The 27,334-nt window shown below is 43.9% G+C and overlaps 1 protein-coding gene across 5 annotated transcripts; it reads right to left on the bottom strand.

The window, feature by feature from the left end:
* Positions 1-232: 232 nt before the first annotated feature.
* Positions 233-27,334, bottom strand: rufy2 (RUN and FYVE domain containing 2). 5 transcript variants are annotated; one of them, XM_072709833.1, is made up of 19 exons: positions 27,136-27,334; positions 26,357-26,472; positions 17,905-18,078; positions 17,402-17,519; positions 14,248-14,349; positions 13,867-13,990; positions 6,229-6,293; positions 6,036-6,101; positions 5,074-5,143; positions 4,895-4,996; positions 4,704-4,820; positions 4,370-4,537; positions 4,172-4,269; positions 2,663-2,782; positions 2,431-2,560; positions 2,101-2,195; positions 1,858-1,906; positions 1,683-1,763; positions 233-1,468 (listed from the first exon to the last, which is right to left on the bottom strand). In XM_072709833.1, exons 2-19 carry the CDS (start codon positions 26,430-26,432, stop codon positions 1,325-1,327), a joined length of 1,899 nt encoding a protein of 632 aa, XP_072565934.1. In that variant the 5' UTR covers positions 26,433-26,472; positions 27,136-27,334; the 3' UTR covers positions 233-1,324. The 5 variants fall into 5 exon arrangements, with proteins under 5 accessions (XP_072565934.1, XP_072565936.1, XP_023677273.1 ...); XM_072709835.1 differs by having other exon boundaries at positions 26,357-26,417; positions 27,136-27,333; XM_023821505.2 differs by lacking the exon at positions 27,136-27,334 and having other exon boundaries at positions 26,357-26,487.

Below are 27,334 nucleotides of genomic sequence, written 5' to 3'. Positions count from 1 at the left end.
GAAGCAGAGAAATGTTTTGGGATGAAGAAGGCATAGAGAGCAGGAGCCATCGCACATGTCAAACTAGTAGACTGGCAGAGCTTCTTGGCTTTGTTACATAGCAAAAGCACATGGCAAAGTCCATGTGATGGCATTTCAAGATGCCATCACATACACAACCAAGTCTGTATTCCTCAATAAGGAGTTTCATGGCACTGTAGCTGCCACTGTCAGAAATACATCCAAGTCTGTGTCCCAGAACAAAGTTTAGTAATAATGAATCATCCAATAACATAAGTGTACACAGGTCAACATACTAAACAGAAACCATATTAAATTCATACTGTAATCAAATAGGCAGTACACAAATTTCTGAAAAAGGCAGCATATTAATTGCAGTTAAAAATAATGTCACAGGTTTGTGTACACTAGGTAAGTGCAGTCATTCAATTTACCCCATTGCCTTCACCCATTCCATATTTGAAATAAAAATCCTGTTTATTAAATAAAACGTTTATACAGCTATACAGAAAGTTTAGTGCTCAGTAAGAGTAGTTTCAGTACATTGCCATGTGTATGGTATTTGGCACCTATTTTACCAAAAACATCACGTGTTGTTCTCTTACACCAAAGAGCACCATGAAACAGACATCCACAGTACAGATTCCAGTTTTAGGGGGAAAAAAAATCTGGCTTCTAAATTGGTGCAATTTTAAACAATTTCACATAACCACAAGAATTAAATTACAGAAAATGAAAGATGCTGTGCTTTGTGCTGTTGTTTTCAGAACGGGTGGGGGGGTGGTTTCTGGGTAACAGCACAAACTTCCAACCCCCACCCCTCACACACACACACACACACACACGTTGTGAAGCCCCCTCTCTGGTCCTAGGTAAAACTATCTGCCCTTTTCCCTGCATAAGTAAAGTTTACATTGACATATTTGCCCTGTTACTTTTGGTGGCATCACCTGAAAATTTGAGGCACATGTGAATCTTTCACAAAGTAACTTCCCTCACCTACCGGTACAAATGAACTCGATTCTAAAGTTAAAAGGTTATAGGTTCTGCTAAGGATAGATAGTGTTTCGGACCTGTCCACCCTTGAGGGTTGGACAGCTTCCCTTTATTGTTTATGGCATGAATTACAAAGCGTTAAATAATCTGGGCAGTTTGGCACAAGGTTCTGAAGCATGCTAAAGATGGAAGGAAGTAAGTGAAAGTTGACTTCCTGTAAACACGACATCCACAGAGACCCTTTAGGGGACTGGCCACAACTGCCCTGCAGCAGGGTTAAGATTGGAGGGGAGGGGCCTAAGAGGACACATGGGGCAGGCCCCACTCCTCAGGTGACATTGGAGGAGCAGCGCTGGAGCAGGAGGGCATGGCATGTGTCACACACTCTGACAGGCTTTGGGGAGGCAGGCAGGGGCAGCTCGTTGTCAGAGCAGGCGTTACAGAAGATTTCACCGCAGTTCCTGCAGTGGTGCTGTGGGAAGGCATGGGAGTGTTGACCATTAGCTTAACAAATCAACCTTTACTGCATTTAGTCACGCCTTCAAACCCACAAGCTGAAACTACCACTTCATTTTATCCTCCACAGTACAACAAAGCATATTTGCCACAGTCACCACTATCTAGGACCATGGTTATAGCAATGGCACCATTCAGTCTGTGAGAGGCAAGGCACTGAGGATACTGACCTTTCTCCTGGAGATGGAGAACTCCTTCTCACACAGCTTGCAGTGTGTGGCATCCCGGTCTTTCAGCCAAACCTGTCCCCCCTACAAAAATCCATCATTACCATCTGCGATCTACAGGTGTGGGTTAGCATCACAGTGATAGCACCCTCATCAGATGACACTGTTTAATGCCCACCTGTAGTGCTTTGTTAGCTTCCTTCATATCTTCTATTTTCAGCTTTGACCTGAAAATGTCATGCATTCAAAGAAATTTAAAGTTAGTGGGTACTGTAGTGGGTAAAAAATATAAAATGAAGTGCTCAATAAAAATAAGTAAAATGATGTGTACACCACTGAGTGAAGACATCTTAAGCTTTGATCTTTACAACACTATAAATTATGATACTGAGCGGCTGGCTAGTCCAGCATGGTGATTTACTCGCTGAGTTTGGAGCCAAGTTCCTGGAGGGCTTGTTCCTGCTCCTCACAGAACCCCTTCAGCTGCTGGTTCTCATCCTGCAGCTCATAGAACTCCTGTGGAAATGGAACAGATGAAAACCTTCAGAAGCGAGGGGATGGATATGCTTCCAGACACACTGATTTATGCTGGTTCACCCACATCACCGACTGGTGTGAACAATAGAGCACACAGAATCCCATAACCCTAAGGATGAAACGAGCACATCCTTGATGGACACACACAGGTTGTGTGAGTCTGTGGGTTTGAGTGCTGGGTGTCAGCGGCGGTGCCCTTGGGAGACCCATCTACCTTTCTAAGCCCAATAATCTGTTTGGCCTCGGTGCTTAGCTGGCTCACAGCCTCATGCTCACGGTCCAGGTCACCCTGCAGGGTCTGTCTCCACTCTTTCTCAATCTTTAAGTCTGTTTCCAGCTGAAGCCTGTGCCCAAGAACAAGGTCCAGGCAGATTCAACTCAGGAATCCAAAAAGGTGGTGGTATTTTGGAAAAATGGTAGGTGGCCGTGATTCTCGCATCACTCACAGCTGCCTCTCGCGCTGGGCGATCTGCCTCTGCAAGCTGTCCGTCTTGTTGGCAAGGTCCTCTTTGAACCTGCGTGCCCCATCCTCTGCGCTCCAGTGCTCCTGCTGCACCTCCTGCAATCTGCCGTAATTCAAACCAACTGGGTAAAACTGAGGCTCCAATCACAGAGGGAGGGGAAGGGTCGGGGGTGGGGATGGTCACAATGCAAAAGGATGAGCAAAGAAAAAGGGTGGGGGAGGGAATTTTCAAAAAATCCTAAAAAGGAAGATAGGCAGCCCCCTGCATCCTAAAAAACAGGAGGAACAAAGGTGGAGGGATTTCAGACGTGGGTGTTGGAGGCTGGGGGGAGGGCTCATTTAGCTTATGTGGAAAAGCCAGTGATCAGAGGTTCTGCTGCCACAGGGCCGTGATTGTGTATCAATGACATGCCAGGAACGATGAGGAAAACTTCAAAACATCTAACTTTATTGTTCCACACAGCAAATGACATGGTAAATACTGCCCATAAGTGCCGAAGTGGTGGACCACCTTACAAGGTCATCGGCACATATAATCACAACAAGAAGTGCTGCTCTACAAAACAGACTAAAAAATGCTTGTTTCTGGAAATTAAAAACAAATACAAAAGGAAAAACACGAGTGAACAGTGGAGCCTGCCCATCACTGGCGGTGCCGAAAACTCTGTCACAGATATGCAGTGTTTTCCCAAACTGCTTTCAAAGAACTACAGGGAAATAAGGGCCTTATCCCAAAATCAAAAGGAAATGTCCTTGACGAGCTTGTATTGGTGCTCTGTGTCTGTGCTGGCGCATTTCACAAAGGACATGGCGAGGGTTCGCGTCTGACTCAGCAGGTCCTTGTCGCTGGGCAATGCAAGTGAACAGGCATGTTGTTTGGGGAGGGGAGGGGGGGTGAGGATGCAGGAAATTAAGAGATAAAGTTATGGGACACAAGAAAGGAAAAAGGAGAACAAAAAAGGGAAAGAGGACATCAATATCAGTGAATCTCCATGTTAATAAACCAAAATAAAGAACTAAGAAAAAACTGCCTCAAGTGGGCACTATGCAATGTAGCCGCAAAGCATCGCGCACACAATGGCAGTGAACCAACGGAAGAGGCGACCCAGGTGGTCCATGTGCACAGACACATGACAAGGACCCAAGCCAAGTACTGGTGTTTGTCCACACAGACATGGGCGCGGTAAACAGAAGATGCCACATTGGCATCGCAAGTTGATCACTAAACAACAATGATGACATCCACAATATGGCAGCTACACAGATCAGGAGATCCTGATACCCCAGACTCCCTAGGTGTTCCATGTGTTTAGAATAGCCTACCTCCAGCACACCTCAAAAGTAATTAAGGACTCAAGCCAATAAACTCGTGAAGCCCTTTATTTGCTGGCTCGGGCATTTTGATGGTTGAGAAGGCTGGACTGACTAAGGAGCTTTCAGCAGAGATAAGATGCTCAGTTCCTTCAGAAAACTAAAACATCAAGCCCTTTACCTTTGTTCCAGCTGTTTCATGGTTGCTGTGATTTGATTGGTCTTCTCTTCCAACCGGGTGATGATGTCACTCTTCTGCTTGAGGCTATCATCGGAGTGCTGTGGAGAAGACAGGCGGTTCTGACACTTTTGTCCCACCCCATCAAGCTGCACTTTCTGAACACACCAACACATCAGCAGAACCCAGACCAGTGTCTACCTGCAGCTTCTGGTACATCTCCACATTGATGGCCTTGACCTCATCCAGCTGGTGCCGAAGGCCAATAAGGGTGTCCTGCTTCTCGTGGATGTCCTTTTCCAGCAGCTTCATGGCTAGCTCCATCTCCTGTTTCATGCTGACCTGCACCACCAGCTCGTTCTCCACATCCTGTGGCACCAAGTAGCACAGAGGACAGCAAACGTCTGCCAGTCAGTTGGTACCACCTCCCAGACCCCGACATGAGAGGCCTGGGAATGGCGACAGCCAATATAGTCATTCTAACCAACCACATATGTGGCATGTGTCACATGATCTACTGGGAACATCCTCTGACCTGGCGAAGCTGGCACTCTTCCCGGAGCTGCCGCCGGGCCTCGTTGTACATCTCATCCAGACCTTGCCGGGACTGCTTATAGGTGTCCAGTTCCACGTCCACGTCTCCCTGGGCCATCTGCTTGAACCCAGAGAAGGATAGTGGTCACAGGCACCATGGATGATCAGCATCTTGAGAATGGGGGCTCCTACCTCCAGGTGCTGCTGGGCCTTCACCAGAATGAAGGCATTCTCGTTCCGGAGCTGGTGGTTCTCCTCTTGCAGCTTGATGATGTTGTTTTTGGCTATTGCCAGCTGTAGCGCAAGAGCACAGCCCATAAGAGACAGCACCAGAGCCCTTGGCCCCATGAGCCGCATCTCCCAGAGCATACCTCCTCGATGAGCTTAGTGTTGGACTTTTCCAGTGAGTCAACCCGGCCTTGGAGGCTTTGAACCGTAGAGCTATGGAAAGAGAAGAGATTCAGACCATCAGCAATGACCCGGCTTAGAATAGCCCCCACCCTCCGCCCCCTGCCAAGGAACCCTGAAAGCTCGAGGCTTGTACACCTTCTTACAGTCTGATCACACTCATCAGTCTTGTGCAGCTAATTCTTTATTTATTGTTTTTTTCCCCTTATACAAGCTGCAGGATCTCTGTCAATTTTAAGCAATGTAGCCAATTCACATTAGTGTGACACTGTATTTTTGCTATACAACATGCAAATCTCCAAAAACAATCTGATGCAGGAATGAATGCACACGATTCTGTTTCAAAAAGGTCAAATACGATTTACTAAATGTTATTTACAGTTGTTAGTGACATTCTCATTCAGTCCACCTACAGTCTTGCTTAATGATGCAGAAAAACACCCACTAATGTAAATTCATTATGGATATTTTTCAAACATTTGAGCCTAAAGGATAGTCATTTAAGATGCCCCCTAAGGGTGAATATAAGTACTTTACTATTACAATCCACACCATGTTGCTGTCTATTGAGCAGGATGAGTCACCCAAAGCTGTCCCGACTCGTTCTGTTACAGGCTTTCAAAAGCGAAAGTGGCAAAGGCTTGGCAGGTAAGTGATTGCTTTCGCTCAAGATGCCAGAAAAGGATCCTCCACCAACCCAAGCCCAAGTAACTCAGTGCCTCCAGGGCCCCCGCCCTCAGCTCTCCACGCAGAGTTCTGAGTGGTTGCTGTCAAAAAAAACATCTGTCACCTCTCTCTAGATCTGGCCCCACTTTACTAGTGATGGAAACAGAGCTCTAGCTGGTTGACGTCAGATAATGAAAGTTGCAAACATCAATATTTTCATATCTCTTCACACCTCGGGAAGCAGGAACAGATCACTCACTTAAGTTGCCTATTAAGCTCCTCCACATAGTTCTTCTGGTCCAGAATAGCAGCAATTTGACCATTTCTACAGGGAGAAAAAACAGAGCATCAATGACCCTAAAGACCGAAGGGCTTCACGCCAGGAGGGTACAATGATCCATTAATTACAGATAAATTTAATACAAGCAACACGGGCACCAAGGAGCACAGACCTTTCTTCACTCCTGTAGTCATCAATGTCATTCTTCAGGTACATGGAAAAGTCTATTACTCCAACCTAGAGAAGCCAGAGCAGACACCAGTGACATGATTTAACAATAACCAGTGCATCCAAAAAGTTCTCAGCGCCAGTGGTGTCCCAGTTCCCTCCACACCAGAAAGCTAGCACCCAAAAACCTTTTTCACAGGACACATACACTTTGAATAGAATGACTTTTACAGGACCCCCCCCCCCCCAAAAGAAAAAAAAAAAAAACCTGGATGGGGACTGAGAAGGATTTGAATGTCCACAGTGTTCCAAATTATTATGAAAATGACATATCAGTAGGATTTCATGAAAAAATACTTTTTTTTTTTTTTTGTAAAATTAGAGTTATTCTTCATGTCATTTTAGATAACTGGTGTCCAAGTTCAAAGAACTTTGTGAATTAGTTTGTCAGGTGATCTTCATTAAAGGGAAACCTACTTAGTGTTCCACATTATTAAGCAACCCACAGTTCTCACATAGTTTGATGAAGAAAGCCCTTTCTGAAGCTGAAAAGCATGAAAAAGTGCAATGCCTTGTAAAAGACATGGCAACAAGTGATATTTCATGAAAACTGAAGAAAGATCATCCACCTCTATGTTCAATTCAACTCAAGTTTACTTATACAGCGCTTTTAACAACAGTCATTATCACAAAGCACTTTACATATAACCGGCCTGAACCCCCACCAAGCAAGCCTATGGCGACAGTGGCAAGGAAAAACCTTGAGAGGAACCTAGACACAGAAGGGAACCCCATCCTCCTCTGGGCGACCGGGGAGCATGAAATTGTATTTCAGCCAGTGGAGTGAAGATAAAATTGGGGTAATATGATCATATTTGTTAGTTTTGGTGAGGAAATCACGCAGGAAATCTTACGGAAAATCTATATTATTCCATTATAAACTCAAATTTAACTAAGTCAAAAGTGTATTTACAGTTGAATAGAAAAACTGACTATTTACAAAGTAAGAACTGTTACATATGTGTGCAGACATCTCAAATTGAAAATCTCACTGCAGCCAGCTGGCCGAAGTCGGCATCCCCACGTTTTATTTGAAATGAAAAGTAAAATGCACTGTTTTTGCCTGAAACGGCTTGTCATTCTGTTTGTGTTGTTACTCCGACAAATATAAAACAAATATGAGAAAAACATAACATCACGTTTAATATCTTTTCAAAATAAGACCGCCCACATCCTACTCTAATAGCAATTAAAGTGATGGGTTCATATGTATTTATCTTAAAACAAGACTTTAATTTTATTACTGGTGTGGCATTATCGAAACCAATACTTAAATCCATGAACACTAAAATATATGACAAATGTGACTGTATTAGGGTTTTGCAGCTTTTTAGGGTGACAGTAACTCTGCTGCTGTGAGGATTAGCGGTGATGGCCCATTGACAAAAACGAAAGATGTGATACGACGAAAAACATGCTGCTGGCTGTTAAAGGAGACTCCGGCAGTTCGTTAATGGCTGTGGAAATGCACAGACCAACTGCATGCAAGTTAAGTCATCCCATGTGATACCACTCAACATCATACATATCGGCAGTCATATATATATACGTTCAGTTCTATGTCAAGTGACAGTAAATATTGTCAAAAAGTATTTGAATTGTACTGAATTAATTTGATTTGACAGGTATTGATTAAATGCAATGTTGATACAACTAATAGGCTACTTAAATATATATCACACTAAATAGTTAGACATTATGATTTTCCAGACTTTTGCTTCAAGAAATTTTCTCTAACTAGACCTCTTTAAATTTTAGTTGAATACCCCTGGTCTAGCATATAAGTAGATGAATTTGAAGATAAGATTAAGGACATCAGTTCTGATTGGTTAACCACAGTAAATGATTCAAATAGGGCGGCTGCAACATTAGCACAGGCCGTGTCAAGGCCAGAGAATGTAGTTATTGGAATATTTAAAATGTTCTGTCTAATTTACCATATTTTTTGGTTAAAAAAAATAGTCACTGGAAAAAAACACGGGCACACTTTGAGTAGTAGTCTGGTTATTAGTCAGCTTGGACACCATAAACTATTTTTGGTTCAGGGCACAGAGACGATGTCAATATAGTGGTACATAGGTGATGACTCAAGGCAACTCATATGTATTTATGAGCAATTGAAAGCACAAACAAGTTCGGTCAGATAATGGCAAGCTGAGGGAAGTTTCACCTAGACAAATTAATGTTTTAAAAAGGGGAGCTCTAAACATAACAAAAACATTAAGCAGCAAACAGGTATTTGATACAGAGGGTGTCTCTGGAGTCCCAGGAAGCTCTTTATGTAAGATCCTGCAGAGGGTGCAGTTCTGCAAAAAGCTGTGTTACAACCACGCCTAACCAGTGGTCCCTGGTGAGACAAGGGTTAATGTTGTGTACCACAAGTAGAAGGAGGGCTTGGGTCCCTTTGTTAACAACCCCAAATACTCTGAGGCAGGAGTCTCTCTGAAGACACTGGGTTTGGGTCCCAGTGTGGCAGGGGTTCATGTGCCCTTGTACGACAACCAGAAAGGGTGGTTTAGTGGTACTGCAAATTGTGAAATTTGGTGTATCGTTTCCCACAAGTAGGAGGAGGGTTTGGGTCCCTTCTTCATCTACATTGACTGGGGTTTGTTTCCCCCAGAGAACACTAGATTTGGGTCCCAGTGTAGCAGGGGTTTGTGTCCCCTTGCACAAGGACAAGAGATAGTGGTCCACAATGAAAACCAGATTGCAAAGTCCCCTAACGCGAACGTGGGAGGTTAAGGTCCTGCATTTTGGTGGTATTTTAAATGTCTGTAAATCACAGTGCAAATTTTGTGGTTAAAGCAGTGCTACATAAATAAAGACTAACTGATTGAACAAAAGCTCACAAGGAAAAACGTTTGAAATGGGCAAAAAAAAAAAACATGAATACAAATGTTCGAAATAGAGAAGCACCGGTCTGATATTAGGATCGGTATCGGCGCTGATCCTGACCTATTTGACAGATCAGGAATTGGCCACATGTGACCAATCCATATCGATACCTATTTAGTTTTTGGCAGTCTCTAAAAAGATGGCTCATATTTCATGTTAAACCTATTTGTACAATCAATTGCACAACTGCTCTTTCCCATTTCAGTGTGTTTTTTGTGGCATTCAAGCTTAACATTAACAGTGCCACTACTCAGTGGGTGTGAGCGTGGTGACTTCCACCTGCTGTGATGTCATGTGCATACCTTTGTGGTACCAAGAGCATGGGCATAAATTCCAGGGGGGTTAGGGGGGTCATGACCCCCCCAATAATCAGATCCAGCCAATATAACCGCCCCAATAATCATGTTTCCCCTGTAATGGGTGGAGACCTCGACCCCCCCAATGCTCCAGCCAAAATTACGCCCTTGACCAAGAGCATAAGAACGTCAGATTGTCTTCTGGTTTTCTTTATTTAATTTCTTTCCTTCCTTTTTCCCGCTCTATATTTCTCTCTAATTATGTTTTATGTATTATAACACATCCATATAAAGCGCTTTGGGATGACTCTGTTGTGAAAGGCTCTATATAGAAATATATTGAATTGAATTGAATTTAGATAAGAGGGTGACGATCTGGAAGTATCTTACGCTTTTATCAGCAACTAGTAGCACAGGGATTTGCAAAAAAAGTTTTGAGAGATGGGAGTAGGGTTTAGTGGAAAATTCATTAAAAATGCACGCAATTGTGTAAGACAACGCAAGTTATATGAAAAAAAAAAGCAATGGATGATTTTGGATATATATAGTAGGGCTGTCAAAATTAACGGGTTAACGCGGATTAATCCATCATCATGATTAATCTGATTAAATTTAACGCAATTAACCCATCTGCAGCGCAGAATGACTCAAAATCTCTGAAATGTCTCTGTCAACCGAATTCGGGCAGTTTTGGTGCGTTCCATTTGCTCTCTGAACTCGTATTTCGAGTCGGATTCCAGTTTTGAAACCGGAAGTGACGACATGCATGCATCCATTTCTCAGAGATCCTCTGTGCTGTCCGAGATATTTCTCGGATCTCCGAGAAACAGAAGCGCGCATGTCGTCACTTCCGGCTTCAAAACTCGGAATCCGACTCGGATTGCAACAATATCTCGGAGCAGCACAAAGGATCCTGAGTTCAGAATCCAAGATGGCTGCGCCCTTTATCAACAGAAGGGAAAGTTGTAGTTTTATACTGTTTAAGCACTACTTCTCATTTGTGGCTCATTAAATTGGTCGCACACACAATACTGTCCAACTTATCAGTGGATGTGTTGCTACGGAGTTTTATACGTAAAGCACCACACATAATGTGTTATCAACTGTTATTGCTAACAATGGCAATTAACCAGGCTAGAATTGGATTTCATGATTAATTGGATTATTTGTCAGATTTACGGTAGTTCGGGCTAATTGTATAAGTGAACGAAGATAAAGACCATTTACACTGAGGTACCTTAAATCCGACAAGTTGTTCGGGTAAGCAAAAAATCTTGCTTTTTGATATGGGTCCATGGTATTGCACTTCTGTGGTGGATGGAATGCATCCGACTCGTGTTCAAGATGTTCAATAAACATGTTAAGTTCATATACACTCACCTAAAGGATTATTAGGAACACCATACTAATACGGTGTTTGACCCCCTTTCGCCTTCAGAACTGCCTTAATTCTGCGTGGCATTGATTCAACAAGGTGCTGAAAGCATTCTTTAGAAATGTTGGCCCATATTGATAGGATAGCATCTTGCAGTTGATGGAGATTTGTGGGATGCACATCCAGGGCACGAAGCTCCCGTTCCACCACATCCCAAAGATGCTCTATTGGGTTGAGATATGGTGACTGTGGGGGCCATTTTAGTACAGTGAACTCATTGTCATGTTCAAGAAACCAATTTGAAATGATTCGAGCTTTGTGACATGGTGCATTATCCTGCTGGAAGTAGCCATCAGAGGATGGGTACATGGTGGTCCTAAAGGGATGGACATGGTCAGAAATAATGCTCAGGTAGGCCGTGGCATTTAAATGATGCCCAATTGGCACTAAGGGGCCTAAAGTGTGCCAAGAAAACATCCCCCACACCATTACACCACCACCACCAGCCTGCACAGTGGTAACAAGGCATGATGGATCCATGTTCTCATTCTGTTTACACCAAATTCTGACTATACCATTTGAATGTCTCAACAGAAAGACTCATCAGACCAGGCAACATTTTTCTAGTCTTCAACTGTCCAATTTTGGTGAGCTCGTGCAAATTGTAGCCTCTTTTTCCTATTTGTAGTGGAGAAGAGTGGTACCCGGTGGGGTCTTCTGCTGTTGTAGCCCATCCGCCTCAAGGTTGTGCGTGTTGTGGCTTCACAAATGCTTTGCTGCATACCTCGGTTGTAACGAGTGGTTATTTCAGTCAAAGATGCTCTTCTATCAGCTTGAATCAGTCGGCCCATTCTCCTCTGACCTCTAGCATCAACAAGGCATTTTCGCCCACAGGACTGCCGCATACTGGATGTTTTTCCCTTCGCACACCATTCTTTGTAAACCCTAGAAATGGTTGTGCGTGAAAATCCCAGTAACTGAGCAGATTGTGAAATACTCAGACCGGCCCGCCTGGCACCAACAACCATGCCACGCTCAAAATTGCTTAAATCACCTTTCTTTCCCATTCTGACATTCAGTTTGGAGTTCAGGAGATTGTCTTGACCAGGACCACACCCCTAAATGCATTGAAGCAACTGCCATGTGATTGGTTGATTAGATAATTGCATTAATGAGAAATTGAACAGGTGTTCCTAATAATCCTTTAGGTGAGTGTACATATATATATATATATAATTAAAGTAAAAAGAGCTCTTGTATCGAAATCTGTATTGGTATCGGCAGTTGCATATCGGAATCAGATCGGAACTGAAAAAATGTGGATTTCTTCCTTCCCTGGTCTGAACAGTTTTATTTACAGATGCCTTGCAACACTGGACAGTACAAACAGATCAAGTTCAGTGTAGATGGCCACCCTATCCCAACTTGGCTGCAACGTCAGCAAGGAGGTGACGGATGAATGATTTGGGTTGGAATATTGGGAAATAAGATGGCACATCCCTTTCTTCCACAAAATATATGGAGTACCTTACTGACCATTTCCTGCTGTAGAATAAAAAGAAGACCGGGCATTTCAGGAAAAAAATTCTTTCTATGCAAGACAATGCACCATCACATGATGCAAAAAAAATCATGGATTCTTTGGTGGATATGAATATTGAGCAAGACAATATCATGGTATGGCCACCAACATCCCCTAAACTCAATACTGTTGAGAACCTGTACAGCATCCTTAAAAGGAAGATCTGCGAGGGTGGACATCAGCATACTTCAAAGCAGCAGCTCTGGGATATAATACTTATGTCCTCAAATGAAATACAAGCAGAAACTATAAATTCAAAAAATGAAAGAGTGGTTCAATTTAAATTTATTTTTATATAGCACCGTTCACAACAGTCACCCCGCGACAATATACATGGGTGTGTTGTATCATCATTAAGATTAAGACGGAATAATACAAGAACAGGGAAGTCAAAGAAAGAAAACCAGATGACAATGGTGGTTAAAGTCATATCAAAGGAGGTCTCCTATATTAATTCACCTGTATTTTTGTTTTATATCTGTAAAAGGATCTCTTCATACAGCAAATGCAAATTTCATGTTTATTATGACCTACTGCATTTTGCATAATAATTTGGAATAATGCATTTTTTGACTATTTATAGAAAAACATATGAAATTTTCATTTGCATAATTTGGAACACAGAGTAATGCTGCATTCCATTTGCCTCGGGATCCGATTTTCGGATTCCGATATTACATCACATCCGCTATAAACTCGGGAAAACCGAGTCGGATACGTTCCATTTGCCACAGAAGTAGCAATACCATGGACCCATACGAAAAAGCAAGATTTTTTGCTTAGCCAGACAACTTGTCGGATTTAAGGTACCTCAGTTTAAATGGCCTTTATCTTCGTTCACTTACAATTGGCCCGAATTACCTTAAATCCGACAAATAATCCGACTAATCATGAAATCCAATTCAAGACCGGTTAATTGGCAGCCATTGTTAGCAATATCACTTGATAACACATTACGTGCTTCACGTATAAAACTCCGTAGCAACACGTCCACAGATAAGTTGGACAGTGTAGTGTGTGCGACCGATTTAATGAGTCACAAATGAGAAGTAGTGCTTAAACAGGATAAAACTACAACTTTCCCTTCTGTTGATAAAGGGCGCAGCCATCTTGGATTCTGAACTCGGGATCCTCTGTGTTGTCCGAGATATTTCTCGGATCTCCGAGCACGCATGTCGTCACTTCCGGCTTCGAAACTCGGAATCCGACTCGGAATCCGAGTTCCGAGGGCAAATGGAATGCAGCATTAGGTTCCTAGAGACCAAGAGTTTTCTTTAGCTTGGTGTAAATTAACACTAAACTATTAATTCCAGGTGACTGCACTGTCACGTCCAAGGCCCAATCCTTCTGTGGGTCAGCTGGCCTGAAGAACAACCAGCCATTGAAGCTGATGCTCAGAATTCTAGAGAGCGAGTGACAGAGGGAGCCACTTACCTGTGAGTCCAGGTCCTCACCCTTCACACACAGATTGGCATCGATGACATTGAGTCCCACCAGCAGGCCGACGATAACCGCGCCCTCCTCCTCCAGCATCACAGCGGAGCTCTCATAGAAGTCACTGCATGGACCAGCAGGATGTTAACAGGAAGGCCGTCTGACATTGCATTGACACTCTCAACTCAAAAACCGGAGAGCAGAGTCTCCATGTTGACATTAGCCACTCTGTTGGTTCCCAAAACTTTGAAGAGTCACACTGGAACATTCCATGACATGAACCTCTGGGCTGTTTAGAAGTCTATCAACAACAGTGTTTCTGATTGGCCTGTGTCTAACCAATGGGATTACAAGGTGGCAAGAGCAACAGGGCACACGCACCTCAGCAGGTCCTTCCGGGTGATGAGGCAGCGAAGGTAGTCAGCCAGCTTCTTCTGCATGAGGGCGAGGCGGAGCCAGGCACGCGCGCGGCCCAGAGGTGTCCTGGGGACATTGACATACTCCCCCCATGACTTTCCATGAAAGACACCCTGCCCACAAGACGCAAATCACTCAACCTGGGGTGCGTTTCCCAAAATATAGTTGCTGACATAGTTATGCAAGTACGAGGCAGGTGTTTCCCGAAACCATAGTTCGAATGAAAATGCGCAAACACACTGGCGTTAAGTTGTGTAGTTCGAACTACAGCTCTCAAACTGTAGTTACAAGTTTAGTTCCGGGTGACTATGTCATCAATGGTGGAAAACACAGTCGAGGGAGGGTAGTCACCATGTTAGTAAGGTGAAAATATTAAATAATCTTGCTATACAAACATCTATAGCGTCAAGGGCTTTGAAAATGTAGTTGTAAGAGTACTTTTGATGTACTTCTCTGCTCATGAGTATGGCTGGAGATGAAGTTGTTTACCCACCTGGTTTGTGTTGTATGGCAGAATTCATTACATAGATAAATATTGGTACATGATTATGACATCACAACATCACATTGAGTAATACTGCGATATTTATAAAACCAAAAAGGAGATGAAATTACCCGAAATAAACTATTGCTAAATAAATCTTACCTAACAACAGAGTGTATCTAATAAGTTTGTGGTGGTGTCGCGAGTTGCGTCAAGTCACAAAACAGTGCCAACCGATGCAATATGAATATTACACACACACACACATGGCGATGACAATGCTGAACCGATTTATCACTCAGCGCTTATATACACACACAATATTAAATAGGAAAAAACATGGGGAAAGCAAATAAAACATGGGCAGATTAATGGGCCATGAGAGTCAGACCAATCACCTCTGGAACCATTGTAGTTCGAACCACAGTGGTTCGAACTAATGTGGTGCTAATAAAGTACATCAGTTTTGGGAAACACTCGTACTTTGGATGTTATTTAGTTTTGACTAACATAGTACAATGCATTGATAATTATAACTTCCATGATTGGATGGGAAATGCACCCCTGATTGGCTTAACAGACCTGGTGAGGCTGAAAAACAACCTTTATGTCACAGAGCCCAGTACACTCTACACTCCTCAGTGAGTTACACTACTGTTCAAAAATTTGGGGTCACTTACAAATTTCCTTGTTTTCCATGAAAACATATGTGAAATGAATTTGAATAGAAAATACAGCTAAATAAATAGGAAAGTCACTGACAAAGTTAGAAATATTTTTTTAAATTAAAATAATTGTGTTCTTCAAACTTTGCTTTCGTGAAAGAGTCCTCCATTTGCAGCAAATGCAGCCTTCTAGACCTTGGGCATTCTAGATGTCAATTCGTTGAGGTAATCTGGCGAGATTTCACTGTATGCTTCCTGAAGCATCTCCTACAAGTTGGATTAGTTTGATTGGCCCTTCTTACATACCATTCGGTCAAGCTGCACCCAAAGTTGAGATCCAGTGACTGTGCTGGTCACTCCATTATACACAGAATAGCACCTAACTGCTTCTTAAGTAAATAGTTTTTCCATATTTTGGAGCTGTGTTTGGGTCATTGTCCTGTCGTAATACGAAACTGGCTCCAGTTAAGCACCATCCACAGGAGATGGCATGGTGTTGCAAAATGGATCCCTATTACCCTGTACAAACCTCCCACTTTACCATCATATTGTCTCAATCATGCTTGACAGATGTCGCCAAGCACTTATCCAGAATCTTTTCATTTGGTCTTCATCTCAGAAACTTCTTTGTAATCTGAACATCTCAAACTTAGATTTGTCTGCCCAAAGCACTTCTTCCTTTGTCTAGTGTATGTTAATTTGCCCATCTCAGTCTTTTCTTTTTATCTACCATTCTGAAATACAGCTTTTTCTTTGCAATTCTGCCTAGAAGGTCATCATCCACGAAGTTGCCTCTGCACTGTTGACATATGCTGGTCTTTTGCATGTACCATTTAATGAAGCTGCCAGTTGAAGACCTATGGGGTGTCTGCTTCTCAAAACTACACACTCATATTTATCCTCTCGCTCAGTTGTGCACCAGGGCCTCCCTCTCCTCTTTCTATTGTGGTTAGAGCCAGTTTTCACTGCTCTGTAAAGGCAGTAGTACACACCATTGTACGAGATTTTCAGTTTCCTGGCAATTTCTCACATGGAACAGCCTTCATTTTTCAGAACAAGTTTCAGAAGAGAGTTCTTTGTTTTTACCATTTTAAACTTGTAATCAAACCCACAATCACTGATGCTCCAGCTACTCAACTAGTCCAAAGGAGGCCAGGTTTACTGCTTCTTTAACCAGCAAAATTATTTTCATATGTGCTAACATAATTGCCAAAGAGTTATCTAATGATCAATTACCCTTTAAAATGTATAAACTTGCATTAGCAAACACAATATTCCACTGGAACACAGGACTAATTGTTGCTGATAATGGGAATATCTACATGGGTGTACAGAGGTCATTAAAATAAGTCATTTCCAGCTATGATAGTCAATTACAACATTAAAAATGTCTACACAGTATTTCTGATCTGTTATTTTAATGGACAAAAAACTTGCCTTTTTTCAAAAGCAAGGAAATTTCTAAGTGACCCCAAACTTTTGAATGGTAGTGCAAGTCAAGCAGCTGATTAGAGGAGCGCAGGAGAGCAGAGCGCTGTGACTATCGTTCAGGATAAGAGTTTCAGCTTATACATCAAGGTGCCAGCTGCATTGGTCATGTCTGACACTTCCTTGTTGATGATTAGTCATGTCTGAGACTTGATAATGGTATCCGTGATATTATATTGAAGCCCAAGTACCTCTCTACATGGTGCAGTTTTATCAGAAAGATCCTGTGGAGCTGCAGTGAGAGAGGGCACTGATCTAGAGGCACTTCCCCTTTCTGAATGAAGCACTGCCACCAGCCAGCATGTCTGATATAAGCTGCCTGTATTTCTGTTTCCAGACCCTGTGCGCCCATCTGCTACATGTGGGCTTAGCATCTCTGCAAATCCAGCCACCCAACCGCACACATACACACACACACAGGACAAGCACTAAGCAGACCAGTAATCTCAGTAACCATGGTAACTATGCAGGAGCTACACACTTGAGTCCTGGCAGGTCGCGTACACTGGCGGCGATCTCAGCTGCCTCGGGACACAGCCGCTCCACCACCTCTAAGGGGCCCCAGAGAGACTTGCTATATCCCAGGAAGGACTTCCTAACTGTGAAGACAAAACAGCAGCAGCCAGTCACAAATGAGACTGAGTGAGTCAGGAGGTCACAGAGGCTCACCTACAATCCTGCTGGGTGTGGGAAGGCTGGGCATCTTACGGCAACTTTTTGAGCAATGTTGCTGGGAAATGCTGATCGGACACTGTCTCATTGATACTGAGCCATAAATTTCTATTTGAATAACTTTGATCGGCAGCGGGCAAGTTTTCACCATCACCCAGATCCAGATGAGTTGCCCTTTGTCTCACCTGGTTGGCAGTTGCTCGCCAACATTGCTCGAAAAATTGCCCAATGTATAATCACCTTTAGATATAAGATGCAATTAAAACAAAGACAGTGACACACACGTGTGTTCCAAGCAGCAAGGTATATCACCTTTGAGGCCGTGTTTCAGGCAGTGCTCCATGACAACAAAGAATTGCTGCAGGGGCGGGTAGTCAGAGTCAAGCGTGCGTCCGAAGCTAAGGGCTGATTCGATGAGGCCCTTGATGCTCAATTTTGCCATGTTCAGCAGGTTGGCTCTCTCCATGGCCATGGGGTCCCTCATCACTGCGGGGGGCAGGGAAACCAGGACTCAAATGACAGCTCACACCACATCCCCCCAGCCCCCCTGAGGTTTTTGCCCTCACTGCCCCCCCTAAGAGGGGTGCTAGTTTCACTCAGATGTCAGACGCCATTGCAAGAAGGTGCCAGAGAATCATGTGATCACAGAGACACACAAGGGTCATTATTACACTGTCAATTTCATCCTGAACAGAGATTGATTTACTATCCAAACATTTCTCAAGAAATTATGTTAATATAATACACATTTTCTGTGGTCCTTGAACAAAGTACACATATATTGCATACAATATGTGTGTGCTTTCCTTATCGGCCATTTTACTCTACATGTAACCCACAGTAATGGTTTAATGATTATTCAAGTAAGTTTATGGATTAGACACACATGTAGAAGGTTAGAGAGATTACCATGCACAACTCAGCAGAGACCGGCTTTATCTACTGACCTTTGTCTCAAGCTGGAGCCAGTGTTAGACAAACACAAAATGAGATTAAATACAGACATAACAATAAGGTGCTTATTTAATATTGTCATCTCCTTGTTGGAGGGGAGGACACAATTTATATGGCACCTGAGAGAAAGTGAGGCTCTGAAATCAGCCACAGCAACTCCCTGGAGTGTCACTTTAGCTGTTACTGTGGAGATGTTTATAAGGGACAGGAGAGAGTGGGAGAGCCAGCTGGGGGTGTAAACACTGAAGGGGGAAGAAGTTGAGGTACAGGGCAGCAACAAATGTTCTCGGGGAGAGGGGGGATATTATACAGTCCCTTAATATTTAGATGTACCAAAAAAATATTACACAACTAATGCCCATCAAGCATATTCACCAGCTGCCACAGAGGACACTAATGACAGCACGATACATTTCTGAGATCTGAACTTTCTCAGGTCCAGGAATGGACATTAACACCCAATCCACAGAAAAATAGGTGTTACCCATGATTATTATGCTTAAACATGATGACATTCACAAACTCTAGTAAAAGCGTTTTTATTATGGCACCTCAAATCCATGCCCCTCAAGGTTTACTTGTCAGATGGAAAAAAGCTGACTCATACAAACATACACTGCAAAATTACAAACAGCAAAATCACACACAAAAGACACTCAGAAAACATGTATATGCCCATTTACAAAAATTATGATCTGAATTAAGTTTCAGCAACTTCCATCACGGCAATATTGCTGACTGACTGACACTCAGGAACCTATGAAAAGACTCCATCTGATTTCCAGTAGGACATTACAGAAATGGCAGGGAGCGACCTGCAAGACAGGTTTACGACGCTGTACCAGGAATCTGAATAACAGAATTTGCCCGGTCTTGTGAAGCACGTTGGAAAAAGGAAACAAGCTTTCTGACGAGGAACGAAGACTTCAGCTCTATTAATAATCTAAAATAAATCTCCAAACACACCTGAGTATAGTAAGGTATTTATTTTAGGAAAGCTCAGGGTCTTGCACACAAACATTATACATTTACAGATAAATATCGAATATTTAGCCTGAAATTCTGCTTGTCTATGGATTATTATGGGATGCGGTGGTGCTAGGATCAAGACTGCGGGTGGTGCGCAAGGCCAGTCAGGGCACCCTGCTCCATCTGCCGAGCGCGCGGCAGGGTTCAGGTGCTTTTCAATGTCTACATTTTACATTAAATGCTGGAGATGTAGACATGGCCGCGCAAGGATGTGGGGGTGTACCGTGGTGGTGGGGGACAGCTAAAACACACTGAATGCGGATGCACTGATTAAAGGTGTTTCCCCGTTCGTGGGGAAAAAAAAACATTAAAACGAAAGGGGAACTTCCAGTACTGTTACCTAAAGCTTGCTGGCGTCGGGAGCAAAGGCTGCACTGCGGTGCTGCCGCGTCCGGAAGTCAGCTGCTACCAGCCGCGTAATTCGCAGCTCACCGGCGCCCCCGTTATCGATTATAACAATAACACGCAATAATAATATTTCCAATGACAAGGACAGCACACATTCAGAGATACCGGCTTACCCTTTGCACCCCACTCATCCGCCAAAGCGGATGTCTTCTGCTCCACCACCTTGGGAAGGACGTGCATGCTCCCGGAGAATGTCTCCGACGCCTTCCTGGCCAGGGCGAATATGGGCGCCTGCCAGCGACCGTCCGGCGCTTTGGATGCAACGGTGGCGGCGGCGCATTTGTCGGCCGGTTTCTCCTCCTGTAGCCTGAGCACCCCGAAAACCTGCTCCTTCTCCTTATTACCCTCCGCCTCGGCCAATGCTAGGTCATGCTCCGCCAGCGTCGCCATCATTCGAGTGCATATCATGGGGGGGGGGGGAGGTCGCGGCCAGTTCGCCCGGCGATCGCACCGATGCCGAGCTTACCCCGGGCCGTAAGCCTTGCGCGTCCGGCCGTCTCCGCCTACATGCCGCGCGCGGCCTCTCCTTCTCCGCTTTCACTTCTGCAAAAACGCAGAACACCACTCTGACCCCCGATGTTAGAGACACTGATTTTGTTTATATAGGATCTCCTTGCGACGAGAGAAAGGGTGGCGTCTAAAACACTGGGCTTAAAAGCACTACGTAATGCCGTGGGCACAGTATGGGGCGAGGCGGCGCCCTCTTTCGGCGACTGCAAGCAAATTTCGATTGGTGCCGCAGCGGCGCAAAACAGAACGGTGAACTCAAGAAGGGTCTGACTGCAGAGCAGAGGTTTCAGCCCAGTGAGTAGTGTCTGACTGCAGAGACCACTCGCAGGCCCCTTCCGAATTACGCATGAGCAGAACAATTCACCACTTTAAAGCCTTTTCCAGTCTTTGTATTATTTTTTTTTTTTTTGTATTTTTAGTGATTGGTTGTCATTTTTGACACACCACAGCACACAGTGCACAACAACAAAATGTGTTCTCTGCATTTAACCCATATGTGACATAGGGGGCAGCTAATTCAGCACCCAGGGAACAGTACATGGGGGCCGTACGTTGCTTAGGGTACCTCAGTGGTGCCCTGCTGGTCGGGGATTCAAACCTGCAATCTTTCAATTACAAGTGTGCTTCCCTAACCATTAAGTCACCACTGCCCACCACTGGACCTTGCATGTGCAAAAAAGAATAAAATGTGCAACTTGTAACATAAACTAAAGTACTATTTCAGTCCTGATGTAAATGTGTTATTCATTATAGATATATGAAATACAACACATAATGTGATAGATGTTTCCAAAACATTGTATCATTGAGAAAGTTATAACTAAATATCCAGGATGCGTCATACTTTAAAAATGATACATGTATAGGCAGTACTTTGTAATCGTAGATAAATGATATCAATAAAAATGCTGTTTGCATTTTTGTTGTGTGAATTTTTACGCATAAACGGTAAAACTTTAAACAGTAAAAACAATAAAAATTAATACATTAAATATTTAGATTTATAATAGATTGGCAATAGTGAAACATAGTGCGCAAATATATGCGTAAGACATTTTTTTCAAACACTGTAAACGATAAACTAGGCTTTAGAAACTCATGAAATTAAGAAAGTTTCTTTGTTCGCTGCGCATACTTCAACCCAACCGAAAGGGGCCTGGGAGTGTCCTAGAGTCTGCAGTATATTATTAAGCCTAGTGGCACTGAACGCATGTCGTGTGAACCTGTGAACACGCATGCTTGTACCATGCAGATATGCCATGCTGGTTGTTTCTGTGTCGCCATGCATTTTACCATTTGAGTATCGTTGCCAATATATGAGCAATGTCATACATGCAATATTCAAACTGATGATGATGTTCATAATGTAATGAACATGTGACAGGACATACCACAAAAAAATAACTTTGATTGACCCTGTATGGCTGGAGCCCACACCAAACTCCAACAAAACTGAAGTACATCAAACAATGACAGTTAATGTTCCACGACCTAATTCCTTCCCAGTATATATAGGTCGTGTGGAGACCGTCACTTATCCTTTAGCCTACTCCGCAGGTACCCCCATTCCCACTTTTTCTGAATCCCCCAGAAACTGGCTGAAAAGGCGGTGAGGACTGCCCTTTAATAAACCCCTGGACACCCCTAGTCCTTCAGCCACTACAATACCTCTTCCCCATAGAGCTCCTCACCCCGAAGGGAACACACAAAGTCCTGCAGCCTCCTGGGTGGTCTTCTCCACCTTTGAGATCACCGCGGGCCACTGTTAGTCTTTGGAGTGGAGCAGTCGGAAGGGTCCTGGTGATCTAGGTGGAGAGGTAGACTGGACACCTGTTGCAATCTATCTGCCAATTTAGGTGAACCTGGGGCTACAGAGCCTCCCGTTACTGGACTCTCAGGAATGGCAGGATCAACACCCCCATCCACAGTGTCTGTGGAAGTAGCTGGAGGGTTAGACAGAGGAATGGACAGAGACGAGCTCCCCCTATAGGGAGCCAATCTGTCCCTATGTAAAGCTACCTTCCATTCCGGCAGGGGCAGTTGAACCCGGTAGATTACATCCCCCATTCTCTCCAGCTAACCCACTAACCCATTTCTCTGTGGATGCAATGGGGTAGTGCAAGTCATGCGAATGCCAAGCCTCTCGCACATAGTGGTGAACACTCGTGGCTCAAAATTGCAACCCTTATCACTGTGTATGGACTCTGGGACTCCAATACCAGCTGAACATCCCCTCCAGCAGTGTGTCTGCTATGGTCTCTGCTTCCTGATCAGGCAATGCATAAGCCTTTGGCCATTTTATAAAATAGTCCATTGCAGACAACACAAAATGGCAATCTCAGAACCACTGAGGCTGCAGGTCCTTGTCCCCTTCTTGCTGTTGCCCCCACTCCACCATCTCCCCCAATTGCTTGGCCTGGTTCCCTAACAATGCACCCTGCATCCAAGACTGGAATGTGGCAGAAGTCCTCAACACCAGTCCGTCCCACCATAACCACTGGCTCTGATGACACACAGTCCCACCCTAACACCCGGTGCCGGATGCCAGCAGGTGCCTATGTCTTGCGTTGGAGAATAGAGCCTGGGCCCAGGACAGTCCCCTCTTTGCAGACTCTGACCTGTTTCCCTGACCGCTGTGCAGCCAAGGGCATTGGAGAACCAGGTGGCCTGATTGGCCACATCCCCAACACACTCTAGGGTGCAAAAATAGCCCGACGGGTAGGCTGCAAGGACACTGTATGGATCAGCGCCTCCATCTCCGACACCCAAGCAAGTATGCTAAGGTCCTCTCCCATATCCGCCACCTTCACCTCCCTGGCAGCTCTCCGGGGTCTCTGTACCCCAAACGATTGGACTGCCCTGTAATAAACCCCTGGACACCCCTAGTTCTCCAGCATCTACAATAATACCAATATATTATTTTTTCGATATATGGCCCAGCCCCAAACTGTGCTTATTTAGTACTGTTCTCACACATCAGTAACATCAATTAACTTTACAAACTAAAAGTAATGAGTAAAAAGGCACATTATTAATAAATATTGGGTAACACTTTACTTGAGGGGGCACAAATAATGTAGTACACTTTGACTTAATGCATTAATAAAGCAGTAAATAAGTATTAGTTATGTACTGATCCCATGTTTGTTCATTAATCAATCATGACGGTTCATGTATTTCATGCAGGAACTATATCAGTTCATGATTTGTTCTTAAGTAGTAACTCAGTTACTGTTATCTGTGCCTCACACAAGTAAAATGTTACCAAATATTGATTATGTGTTATTATCTGTCATGAATAATACAAATACAAAATGGCCCAGCATACAAATTTCTATATACATATTTTCATGGTGCACCAAACTAGCTATGACAATAGCACCTGGCCATTGGATCCTAATGAAAAACAAGGTTGATGTTACGCCCAGCTCGTCCGATCCTCGTGTGTGCCACGCCCACCTTGTGACCTCGTGTTAATTCCCAGTTGTCATCACCTGTTTCCTGTTCCTCTTGGCTTGTCCTGTGTATTTAGTCCGCGTCTGAGTTAGTCTTCCCAGATTAGTCATTGTATTGTTTAATGTTCGTCGCCTGTCTGCCCCTGTTCTGTCGAAAAATACTACCCATCGAGACGTGCTATCGAGCCTTTCTGCGCATGTGCAGTTCCACCGTCTTGGGATTAGGGTTAGGTTTTAGGGGTTAGGGTTAGGGTTAAGGTAAGGGTTTTAGGGGTTTTGGGGGGTTAGGGTAAGAGTTAGGGTTAGGGCTATCGATTAGCACTACGGTAGCATTTTTCGACAAGGCAGCATATATCGACAGAACACCCCGATTAAACCCCGGATTTCTGAAGTTACGGCTCTCTCGCCTACTTCCTCGTTCACCTGTCCACCGAACGTAACAGTTGACATTAGGGCTGGTTTATTTCAGTTTTATATCACAAATTTATTGGAAATGATTGAAATGTTGCATAGCTACGATAAACCAAAAAAGAGACATCACATGCGTTAAATGGCACTGGAATGAGATTGCCATTGCCACACTGCAGCTCTGCAGACAGATAAAGTCATGGCCGAAGTTATCAGTACCCCTAGAATTTTTCCAGAAAATGTAGCATTTCTCCCAGAAAATTACAATTACAAATGTTTTGGTATACACATGCTTATTTCCTTTATATGCATTGGATCATCAAAAAAACAGAGAAAAAAAAGCCAAATTTGACATCACTTCACACAGAACTCCAAAAATGGGCCGTAAAGAATTATTGGCACCTTTTCAAAATTGTGGGTAAATCGTTTTATTTCAAGCACGTGATGCTTGTTTGAACTCACCTGTGGCAAGAAACAGGTGCTGGCAATATAGTAATCACGCCTGAAGCCAGTTAAAATGGAGAAAAGTTGACTCAACCTTTCTGTTGTGTGTCTGTGTGTGCCACACTAAGCATGGAGAACAGAAAGAAGAGCAGAGAATTGTCTGAGGATTTGAGAACAAAAATTGTGGAAAAATATCAACAATCTCAAGGCTGCAAGTCCATATCCAGGGATCTTCATGTTCCTTTGTCCACTGTGTGCAACATAATCAAGAAGTTCACAACACATGGCACTGTAGCTAATCTCCCTAGACGTGGATGGAAGAGAAAAAATTATAAAAGACACAAAGTCCAAATGGTGGATAAACAGCCACAATCAACTTCTAAACAAATTCAAGCTGTTCTGCAGACTCCGGGTGCAACAATGTCAGCTCGAACTATTCATCGACATCTGAACGAAATGAAACGCTATGGCAGGAGACCCAGGAGGACCCCACTGCTGACACAGAAACATAAAAAAGCCAGACTGGAGTTTGCCAAAATGTACCTGAGGAAGCCAAAATCCTTCTGGGAGAACATCTTGCGGAAAGATGAGACCAAGGTAGAGCTTTTTGGTAAAGCTTGTCATTCTACTGTTTACAGAAAATGTAATGAGGCCTACGAAGAAAAGAACACAGTACCTACAGTCAAACATGGTGGAGGTTCTAAGATGTTTTGGGGATGTTTTGCTGCCTCTGGCACTGGGTGCCTTGACTGTGTGCAAGGCATAATTAAATCTGAAGACTACCAAAAGATTTTGGGGTGCAATGTAGGGCCCAGTGTCAGAAAGGTCATGGATGTTCCAGCAGGACAATGACCCCAAACATACCTCTAAAAGCACCCAGAAATGGTTGAAGACAAAGCGCTGGAGAGTTCTGAAGTGGCCAGCAAGGAGTCCAGATCTAAATCCAACTGAACACTTATGGAGAGATCTCAAAATTGCTGTTGGGAGAAGGCACCCTTCAAATCTGAGAGACCTTGAGCAGTTTGCAAAAGAAGAGTGGTCGAAAATTCCAGTTGACAGGTGTGACAAGCTTGTTGATGGTTATAGGAAGCGATTGATTTCAGTTATTTTTTTCCAAAGGGCATGCAACCAAATATTATGTTGAGGGTGGCAATAATTTTGTCCAGCCCAGTTTTTGAGTTTTGTGTGAAATTATGTCAAATTTGGCTTTTTTTCTCCGTTTTTTTTGGTCCAATGCACATAAAGGAAATAAACATGTGTATACCAAAACATTTGTAATTGTTTTCTGGGAGAAATGGTGCATTTTCTGGAAAAAATCCAGGGGTGATGATAATTTTGGCCATGACTGTATTATTGGCGAGCTCTGACAAAAGAGAAAAGCCGCAAGACGCACGAGCGTTTCCCCCACACCTTCCAGAAAACATTTATATAACCATAATTATATAACCACATTCAACATTCTGTACAAATATATAGATGAGAAGACAAATATGGAATAAAATCAGAGTTCAAGTGTATGTTCAGGCCACAGGGGGCAGTAGTGGGTGCTAGTTTACCTTGGCTATAGGCCAGCTGCTCCATGCTCTTCGTGTGAGTGATGCCCCAGCGGCGAAAGCTCTGGGGGGAATACATTTCCAGCCTCTGGCCAGTCACAAGATGAGCGACCTGTGTCCTGCACAACATGAGTCTTAGCAATCACATGGCTTGTCAGTCACGTGGAACAGTGGACCTCAGAAGAAAAGCTCTTTGTTTTGTTTGCTCTTTCCCTCTCTAGCCCTTAGTGCAAGAGTAGGACCTCATCCTGCAAAAAGACTGCGATCATAGACCCATCCAAATGACAGCAGCTTCCAGTCCCCAGACCTGGATTGTACATCACTTCCAGAAAGCCATAGCCACCTCAGCTGCTCAGTACCCAGAGAAGCTCTTAGAGATCAGCTTGTTCTGAGGTTGGACCAAATCCACCAAACGCCACACAGCCACCAGGGAGAACCGGGCGCAGACAGAGAAACAGCTCAATGGCTTATACAGTATGCACACTTCATGAAGGTGGCAGTTTGACTTCAGTAAATTTTGACCAGTGGGCTGCTTCTTGAGCCCCTTTTGTGTCTTGCACTGAGTTTGTGCTGATATGCTTTTTTGTCAGAGTGTCATTCAGCTTTCCTGCTGCACTTCTCTGTCAGCCAGACAGAGTACTCGTGCCCCCCTGCAAACTCACTTTCCCTGCCCCCCTCCACAAACTCACTTTCATTGTGTGCATAGACTGTGCTTGCCCGCCTGACGCAGCCCCTGCATTTTACAGTTTCTACAGTAACGTAACAGAATTACAGATACCCACCTCTTTGTGGCTGTGGGGCTCAGCAGAATCCAATTCGGCTCAGTCCCGTTCAGCCCGGTCTGGTCCCAGCTCAGCTCAGTGTGGTGTGGGCACGCTCGATGTGTGTGTGGGACATAGCCTGGGGCACTGGTGAAAAACTGAGCTCCGGTACAGAAGCAGGAAGCTGGCAAGTGATGTCATTCAGAGGAACAGTACGCAG

Source organism: Paramormyrops kingsleyae, chromosome 3 (genome assembly GCF_048594095.1).
Source record: "Paramormyrops kingsleyae isolate MSU_618 chromosome 3, PKINGS_0.4, whole genome shotgun sequence".
Lineage (NCBI taxonomy): Eukaryota > Metazoa > Chordata > Actinopteri > Osteoglossiformes > Mormyridae > Paramormyrops > Paramormyrops kingsleyae.
The sequence above is the reverse complement of the archived record's forward strand: the minus strand, read 5'-3'. Positions and strand labels throughout refer to the sequence as shown.